The sequence below is a fragment of the Ascidiella aspersa genome, chromosome 9 (assembly GCF_963924565.1).
Source record: "Ascidiella aspersa chromosome 9, kaAscAspe10.2, whole genome shotgun sequence".
In the NCBI taxonomy this organism is placed as follows: Eukaryota; Metazoa; Chordata; class Ascidiacea; order Phlebobranchia; family Ascidiidae; genus Ascidiella; species Ascidiella aspersa.
This window is the reverse complement of record NC_139455.1, coordinates 15,004,121-15,013,839: the sequence shown is the minus strand read 5'-3', so window position 1 is coordinate 15,013,839 and position 9,719 is coordinate 15,004,121. Positions and strand designations below refer to the sequence as shown.

General features: G+C 37.6%; 2 protein-coding genes across 2 annotated transcripts; both read right to left on the bottom strand.

The window, feature by feature from the left end:
* Positions 1-620: 620 nt before the first annotated feature.
* On the bottom strand, positions 621-2,905 carry LOC146133178 (regulator of G-protein signaling 18-like). The gene is made up of 6 exons (XM_083397666.1): positions 2,870-2,905; positions 2,081-2,490; positions 1,694-1,786; positions 1,371-1,426; positions 1,020-1,183; positions 621-755 (listed from the first exon to the last, which is right to left on the bottom strand). Exons 1-6 carry the CDS (start codon positions 2,903-2,905, stop codon positions 621-623), a joined length of 894 nt encoding a protein of 297 aa, XP_083253792.1.
* A 1,609-nt stretch (positions 2,906-4,514) lies between these two features.
* On the bottom strand, positions 4,515-8,316 carry LOC146133177 (uncharacterized; the record flags this gene model as incomplete). The annotated part of the gene is made up of 8 exons (XM_083397665.1): positions 4,515-4,670; positions 5,351-5,494; positions 5,916-6,073; positions 6,721-6,773; positions 6,895-6,972; positions 7,090-7,293; positions 7,441-7,610; positions 7,969-8,316. Coding segments are annotated over 8 exons (1,311 nt in total), but the record flags the coding sequence as incomplete, so codon positions are not given.
* Positions 8,317-9,719: the final 1,403 nt, after the last annotated feature.

The following is a 9,719-nucleotide window of genomic DNA, read 5'->3' as shown; positions in this document are numbered from 1 at the left end:
GGCGTTCGGAGTTAACAAATCAGTTAGTGGGTTGATGACAATCCTCTGCAGTTTGCACCAAATTAAATGCATCGCTTCAGGCAAGTTAGTCTTCAAAGGAAAACTAAAATGAAATAGTTTTGATTCACCGAAAACCCTGAGCCAACGTAACAAGCATGCATATCAAAACAGGTTTCTTGTATTTGACAGGTCGGGCGTCACGAAAAACAAATGAAAGTATCAAAGCAAAGGAACTTCATCGCATAAATCAAGACAATGTCATACTATAGCAGTTTGTTAAAACTTCCGTGCACTTTGTGATAAGCAAAATCTAACTGAGTGGAATATTACTTCGTTATATCAATAATACAGGAATTGCATCGTTCGAAGTTATTAATTTTAGTTTTACCGTATAATAATAACATCGGCAGGGGAAAGCGTGCACCGAAAGGATACTAAGGATTACATTTGCGAAAGTAAAGTTTGAATTTTATAGATTTTGTATGTTTGACAGTCTTGTGTAACCTTAGCCGGGTTGCCATCAAAACCAGCGTCTCTCTTCAATACTCGGACTGAGGTCACAACGCCCACTCAAATGCCTCGATAGGAATTTCGATTTCGTCACTTGTATTTGGGTGAAGTCACGAAATATATCGTCGAAATGAGTCGCATTCCATGAGTTCGAATGCACACTTTTGCGCCAAATCGAAACTGGATGAATCCGGATCTAACAGGTTTTGTTTCGTGATTTGTCGAACTACGCAGTCGATGTTAATCTGTAACGAAAATCAGTTTAACTTTAAATTGAATGCACACATCTTTAAAAAATTGACGCTTTATTTTTTATATGCAACTCTATAGGACTGTTTTTTTAAACTATAATAAACTTTACTCAGCTTAGTAGCGAGTGAAATATTTCACAAACTGTTTCTTACAACATTACAAGTTATTTAACACACGAAGGCTAACATTTCTCCCCGAGTCGAAACATTCTGCACAATGTCAACAAATAATTAATAAAGAACAAACATAAACATTACCTCGTGTGGTGACGTTGTTGAGAGGTATTTGGCGTAAATTTTTGCGGCTATTTTTCGCTGTTTTGGTTGTTTCTGCTTCTTGTAACTTTCCACTTCGAGCCAGAAATCCAAATTCTCTTCACTTAGCTCCTTAGCGAGATATTTTCGAAACGACGAAAGTGAATCTATATTACGAAACAAAACACTGGTAATCTCGTAATTTTGAAAGACATACTTGGGCCATCAACGGTTTATCACTGTTTAAACCTAATTTACGCAATATCGTAATTCGTAATAGCGATGAAACGAGCAGTACAGTGTGTATTGTTATCTTTAAAAATGTAAACAAGCAGGAATACAAGAGGGACTTACCTTTCGTGCACAACGTATCCAGAAGAGACGCCTTTGGTTTCCGTATTGTTTCCGCTCTAAAATAAAAACGTACAAAATGTTATAACCTCGTCGCAACAATAATTTAAAATAAACCATTTCAATTAAAACAATTTCAATTAGGCATAGGAACGGCTGCATAGCTTTTTAAATACCTATATACGTGATAAATAGAATGACTGAACCCATGGTAGTTCGTACAAACATATTGAATATTTATTTCGTGACATTTGAATATTTAATTTGTTGTCTGTCCGACACTCCGCTAATTGCTATTTAGTTCCATTTGGGTGTGTAGGTTATACCTGTCCGCCTTCTGGCATACAATGTTTCCCCTCTTCTTCAGTTTGTCCGCCGCCTTTTTCCCACTCTTGTGAAACCAGGATAGTAGGTTCTCTCTAAACATATATTTTTATTTATACATATTATTTACACATATAAAATCAACTGTTGTGGTTATGCAAATATGTTCCAATTGCCTTGTATTGGATCGTGAGTTTTAATATTACAACAGGCCTTTTTTGGTTTCAAAGCCTTGCTTGTATACACGGTATTAATTTTAACTTCAACATTTTAGGGTGAGAAGTTGCTTATCCTAGTTAAAAATACCACTTGTGCAGAAACCAAAGCCATCATAACTTCTTCTGTACAAAGTTTCACAACCTAACCAACGAAAATAAATGTTCACTCACAATCTATGCTGCGGCTTATCGATTCCCAAATCATGGCACTTTCTAGTTTCGTCAGAATTGTTGACGTGGTAGTTTAGACGCGTTTTTGCCTCACTGCTCGGCCGGGCGCCATATGGGGCGAAGTGACAGTTTTTCGTGCCCCGCGGAACTTTTCCAACTCCTTGGCGTGATGGAGTCCGCGGCCTGATTCGATTCAAGTTAAATGCGGAGTTGTGGAGTCCGTTGCGAAAACGAGAAAAATCCTCAAAGTCAGCCTTAAGGAATTGCATTCCCTGATTAGAGATGGACAGCGATTCGTTTTGGGCACTGCGAGTGTCAGACCACGTGCTGGTGACATCATAGTTTCGTTCGACGGATCGGAGCCTTGTAAGGTTGAGTGATGTCAATGATTTTGGTCGGTAAATGTCATTCTGCAGTAAACAAAAAATGGACTAATTAAATTATTTTTACGCGAAAAGTATACACAAATTTAGGCAAATACAACGTGTAAACAAGTTGTAAAAAAATTAATTTCTTTATTTTTATTATTTATTTTTTTGCAAACTGTCGTTTATAATTACCTTAAGATGAAATCTGCTGACGTCACACCAACTTTCTGTGCAAGTCATTTGCTATAGTCCAGTTTAGATTTACAGAAAACCTAAAACTAGAAACATAAAACTAAGTTAAATGTATATCGGTGACAATCCAAACCAAGCACTCAAACACAACAGATCACTTCTCAAATCATTGCTGTCCTTCATATGCTACAAGAAGCAAACGACTTGACAATTCAAATACAATTCTGACTTGATTTGCCACTCCCTTTTTCTTGGCGACAGCCATTTGCTTGTGAGATTACGTTAGTACTTCTCACATACCTAATCGCCCCGTCCCAGATTTGCCCAATTAACAAAAATACAACTGGTCGATCAAATGCGTTCACACCGCAAATCGAGTCCAAGGCATTTACGATGTATTATAACACTCTGCGATTATTCATTTATTCAATTTCTCACAAAGTGTATCCGATTTTTTGGCAGCGACGTAACAAAGGGTTGTTTTCTGTTAAGACCATTTACTGTCGCTTTCCTTTTGCAAAGAAGTTAAAAAAGTACCTTATTGTAATCCTAAGCAAATAGTGGTAAACCTATACTCTTGCCTAACAATAAAGCAATATGCGTTCGGCTAGTTTATATGTTGCTGTACAATCATACCTGAACGTCTATTGCTCATTAAACAGATTATTTCACTTTGCACAATATTATGTTTCGATTTCATTAACTATCTAAACCATTTCAAAAAGTATCCGTACAAAAATTGAACTGCTTGTGTCGGGATATCGACTTATCCAGTTACAAAAAATGTAAACTAACTCGTTTCACATTCGCATGTGCCGCAACTTAATTTCCCTTTTTCCTTTATGCTGTACAATAATCTGTTAAACAATTGTTTCACCGTTCAATCTAGCTATTCATCGGCATGCAACATGCGAGCGGTGTTATTCGAACTGATTCGAACACACCCTTTGTCTAGCCATTGTTACGGCAGAATCGGACGGCGGTTCAAACGAGTTTCCGCTCCTGCTATTGTGCAAAACTCGCAAGGCGCTGTGCAGAAGGTGTTACGATTAAAATTGTGACAATTAATCTTTCTCTTACGAATACAATAATATGTTTGTTTTGCATCTACGAGCTTCTTTGTTTCCACAACTTTGTTTCCACATCGACCTGACGATTACCCCGTTTGTGATCGATAGGCAATAAACTAACAATTCAATTTGTTAGCTTACTTCAATTTACGTGATACGGAATTATACTTTTGACTTATATGACCTCACGTCGGTAATTAGCTAATAGTTAGTGACGCTGAAATTTATTTTTTGGGTAACAGTCTGATTTAATGTCAGCTCTGTTATCTAAGTGAAAACAAATTTAATTTAGTAGGTATTGACGGTACATACTCATTTAAACCATTTATATATCACTCAGTTATAAAAAAATAGTTCGGTCTTTTTGACGCTTACAAACATGTTAGTTTTAGATTAAACGGATAATACGTTTATTGATTTTAAACTGATGTTCAAACCGATGTTTCATTAGCTGTCAATGTATTGGTGAGTTCGATATTTCACCCTATATACTTTCAAAGGTTTGGGGAAAAAATACATTTCCCTCACTCCCGTGAAGGGCGTGTTTTAGATTGCCGTATCCCCATTGCTTTAATTTCACTGTTGGACATCATATTAAAGTCAGCAATTATGCTGCAGCGCCACGCTAAAAATTAACCTCGCTCCTTGTGTGACATCGCCATGCCTTTTTTATGTATGCAGTGTGATACCACCACGATTTTGCCTTCTCTGCTGTGTGATGTCACTATGCGTGTGGTTTCCCGTCGTGTGACGTCATATAGCTTTGCGCATTCGTTCCAGTGTGACGCCATAACTCCCCTGTTTTTAAAGTGCAGCTTTGCTGAAGGGGGTGACCATGAAAGCGCCTAACCTTGACAAACGCACAGAAAGGAGTGCAACAGCGAGTGTCAGGGAAGTTACAGGTGCCTTGCGTGAAAGGTATTGTTCAGTGTTGTCTTTTACACACTTATCGCTCATGTTCTGTGTCGAGTTAACGGTATAATTCTTACTATTATAAGTATTTTTTTTAATTTGGAAGAATTGCGATGCGATATTGTTTAACATTTGCGTCGTGCTGCTTTAACTTTTTATCATAGTTTGGTAAAAGTGTTACACTTCCTGTTGATTTTTTAACCTTAAATATATTTAATTTTTCATGTTTAGTACATAATCGGTTGGCAACATTATTTCATTGTTTAAAGTAGCTTGGTTTTAAATCAAAATTTTTCTTATTGGCGTGAACCGTATTTTTACCAAATACAAAACTCGGGTATCCCCAAAACGCAATTCTGTGTTTTATTTTCATTAAAACGCAATTTTCGTTTTTTTGATTTTTTTATGATTTGGATGGATCTGAACCTAAATTTACGCCTGTTTAACAACGCTGTCATTCTCATTTAAATGTTGTATAAAAGTTTTGAGATAAGGCGTATTTAATTTACTTGTGTTCGAAATTCAATTATTAAAAGTCTCACCTGGCCTTAACACTTTTAAATACGAGAAAAATGTCACTGAAATAGTTTTATTAAACAATAAGGAACTTGCAATTGGGAAAACGAAAACAAACAATAAAGAAATAAAACAAAAGAAGTCGCGAAATTTTAAATGTTTTTATGCCTCATTTTAAAAGAGTCTTTCTTTTTTGTTTCGCTGCCCGTTACTTTTTGCTGAGTGGAGGCAAAACGTCGAAACGAATCTTTTTCCATCAGCTGAAAAATGTGGAGTTGTGCCTCGTCGAAAATATTCGCGGTAGGTTTATTGAGGTTTTTCTTGATTGCGCTGCTTAACGAGGCACCGATATTTATCTGAAAACAAGATCAAGGAAATGTAGATTTTACAGATTTCCAGAAATTTGGTCGTGTTCAACGATTTATATTATTAATTCGATATGTAGGTTTAAGGTTTTTCGGAAGTAACATACCTATAGTAAGGTATTGGTACGGTCAGAATTACGCTTAAAAGAGGTTTAAAAACAAGTTTTCCCGAAGATGGTTGCACTATTGCATTAATTTTGAATTAAAAAAATTCTTGCTGCGCCTTAACGGGACTGTTTTTTATCTGGAGTGATATATTCATGGGTTCAAATAAACATGGGGAAATATTAAAGTTTATGAAAATATACTTTAATTTAAAATAGAAGCAGGGTAATTCACAAGATGCGATCCATATATCAGCACTTTTGTTATTTGTCTATATTCTAAAAGAATTTGCGTCACTTTCTATTACCTCCATGGGCGCTTCGCTGGCGATGTATTTGGCGTAAATTTTCGGCGCTTGTTTCTCGAACTTTCTGGCTTGTCTATAATTCTCAACATCGAGCCAGAAGGCCAGGTTCTCCTCGCTAAACTCCTGCTTGAGAAAGTCCTTGAACGCGACGACAGATGCTGAGAGATACAAATACGGACATGCTTAATGTGGATTTCAGGTAAATCCAAAAAATATTTTTTTTAAATATATTGTGGTGTTCTTTTAACCCTGATATTGGTATTCTATTTTGAACTTGTATTCTATAATGTGTTGGATGTAACATGGTGTGCTCATAAAAATCGGAATATTTTTTCCACAATGTGCGACACTTTTTTTAGCATAGTTGCAAAACTTGGTATTTAAAAAAACACTTGCTATTAACGATTATTGTTAATATGTCAAGGTATTGTTGGTGGCCGTTTTTTATCAATCACTTGTAAATACTTTTTATAATCATTAAAGGGCTTTCCAACGTAGAGTATACAACAGGTGGAACGTAATTTATTGGTTTAAAAAATATGCTAAGATAACGCTAAAAGTGAGCAAACAGAATTATCGAATATGTTTGTTTAGGTGTGCTTTGGTTGAGATGAAATAAAAAATGGGTATCTAGCGCGACCAAGTGTGAATGCAGCGTTATGGATACTGGTATCGTGAAAAAACGCATCTGGAAAGAGCATGTCAATATTTTCCGAAATGATATTGGTGTCATGGCTACTGTATTGTATACTTGACACAATTTCGCAAACTAGGGTGTGTACATTAATACGTCACGGTTTCTTACCTTTATTGCGTAATACGTCGATAAGTGAGACATCTTGAACCGGTGAAATCGATCTATATCGAAAAAAACGCATGCATAAATAAATTAAAACTAAAAATATAATGATGGATTTTGCTATATAATGTTGCAATTATTAGTACGGGTATCATTTATTTATCGCTCTATAAATCTTACCGGTAGTTTGTTGATTTTTCAGAGTTTCTTTTCTTAATTGCAGTTGACCTTTTGGGCAGGAATGACTTCCACGAGGATCTAAAAAATAAATATTGAAATATACAATTAATGGTTTTAAATTTATATATATATATATATATACATTTTTTTTAATTTTTAAATGCTTTAAGGTATTCGCTTTAGCGTGTTTATTACCTTTGTAGTGGTTTTTCACTTTCGCTCTTAAAAAACTCGTCTGCGCATGCCTCGAAGTCGACCCCGTCGAACATGACGTTACCATGGAACTTCAGTCGCTTGCCGGGGGTGCATGGGTCGCCGATCGAGTGTCTTCCAAGCTTGCGCCTCCTGGCCATAGGAGTCGCTACGGTGCTTGGGTCGAACTTCTTTCTTTTGGAAAGTCTGTCAATAAAAAATAATTGGTATAGAAACATAATTTGTCAAAAAGGCTAAATACTACTTTTCGTTACTAGTACATAAAATTAGTATAACTAAGATAACGCCGCGCTATTTTTTTGACAAAGGATGTAGATTTTAAGAGTGCTATACCTGAAAGCGCCAAGTCGCGACAGTTTGCTGCTCCGCTCCTGCTGTTGGGAAAAGTAGGCGTCTGGTGTACAGAGGCTGACCGTCGAACCGTGGCCTTCACGTGACTTAAAGATCTCGCCCAAATGCTGAATGGCGCTCTTCTTTGCGGCCGGCTCCTCTGAGGCGAAGTCCTTGCTGCGTTTCAGATCTGACGTCGTCGAATTAGATACCTGTCGCTGCTGTGTCTAAATGCAAAAAGATATACGTGGTTTGAAGCGTGGGTTGCTTCTTCAACGAACGGCCAGTGCCCAATGTAATTTTACCGGTATTTGCGGGATCACTTGACTTTGTGCAAAATTTAACTCGTACTTCTAAAATTTTCTAATCGGCTAAAATCTCTTTATGACCAATTGGAAGAGTAAAACTATTTCCTTTTATAATTCTATAGACGCATTTATTCCAGGTCATCGCATTGCATCTCAATGAAACTTAACAATGACGGATTACTGTCACTGTTTCACTGGTCTAGCGGTTGTGACCAAAATAGACGCATTTGCTTACCTTCTTTTCTATCTTCAACTTTAGCGGATCGAAAATGTTCCCGAACAGCGACATGCTCTTCTGTCTCTTGATTGGCTGCGAGTTGCACGTGATTTCGTCCAGTGCCTTGAAGTCCTCGTCGGTAATGATCTGGAAACTGGGTGAGAGGGTAAAATCACCCCAGGAGGCTGTGGGTGAATCTGGCTGGTGCGACGTGGAGTGAAGTACCGAGGGCGGCGGCGTTGAAAGGCTCAACATACTGGGTTGTCGGATGGTCAAGTCGCTGAAGTACTTCTTAAATTTTCCTGGTGTCCGCGCAGACTCGATTTTCAACGTATGTTTTCGGTACACCGAGCGGGGAGTCGATGGCGGTTTCGTGCCACGCGATGTCGTTGCACGGTTTTAACACAAAACGATTTTGACTGCGTAGAGTTGCGTCGGAATTCTAAACATGCAAACAGTATATTAGTTTCTTTGGCCCCAAACTAACACAGACATAACAAGCATAAACATTTGCTAATTGTTTCCCTGTTAGAGGCGCCTTTTTATATTGCTGTTGTCAAATTAATACTATTAACCAATAGTCATAAAATATTTAAAACGCGCATATGTTTCGTTTTTTATATCTGCGCTAATTCTTGCTCAACGTTCAGATCTCATGTTAAAAACCCTGTACAGTTGCACCAATGACATTGCTGCTTCCAAGACGCTAATGACTTCACAACTCCTCACGCTACCCTTATATACATTTTTTAAACCAACACGTGTGTTTACTGACGAACTGCGCAGACAACTAAGAGAACAGGCGTCGGCCGCCCAGCAAAGTTAGAAGGTATATGGGAAGCAATCATATCGCGGCGATGCTGGTGCGCCTTACGACAAGACTCGCGGCACCGACCCTATCGCTGCTTCAAGTGTGCCGTTGCCGCCCGTACCAATAGCTTAGAATAACGGTTGTTCTAATAATGGACAAGCGCGTGCGATTGTTGCCGAAACAATACTGCCGACTGTTCTATTTATTGCTGTCACGTGACCTCCGCTTCGTATATGCGGCGTTATGGCAACCCCGTTTTGATATTCCACGAGCTTAAAACAAAGGACCTAAGATAATTTTTGCATTTTCTATTTCGGTACATCAGGGATGCGGCCCAACCTGTGCGTCTATAAATTCCTGGTGAATAAACTTAGAAGTAAACGCGTGTCTTCGAGCAACTCTTGAATACGTATTACCTATAACCAGGGTTGCCATCGATATGGACTCGAAAATAAGGACAACCGACAAATTAGACAAGCATTTAAAAACGTTTTTGAAAATGCATTATATTTATACGAGCTGTGTCATAACACAATCACATTCTGTTACATCGTATTTGCCAGTAATTACCGATTTCTATGAGACATTGGTGCTGTGACCGTTGTGAACTAACTATCTGAGACATGCGGCAGGGTTGCCAGATTGGCCTTTTGAAGGCCAAATTCCACGAATTTGGCTTTTTTTAGAGTATGTTGGTTTTAAAAATTTGGTCTTTTCTAGATTTGGCCTTCAATTTGGCTTTTTTTCGATAAATATGAATATTATAGACATCATTATAGAATTATAGTGTCAACTTTTAAAACTTGGTGTACAGAAACGTAAGGTGTTCACTTTGCAAATTATCGGTAGTCTAATCACAACCACCGACGCTTTCAAAAATTCAGTTGTTTAGCAAATACTTTTTAAATTGCCGTTATTGTGATGTTATATGTAAATTTGTGATAAG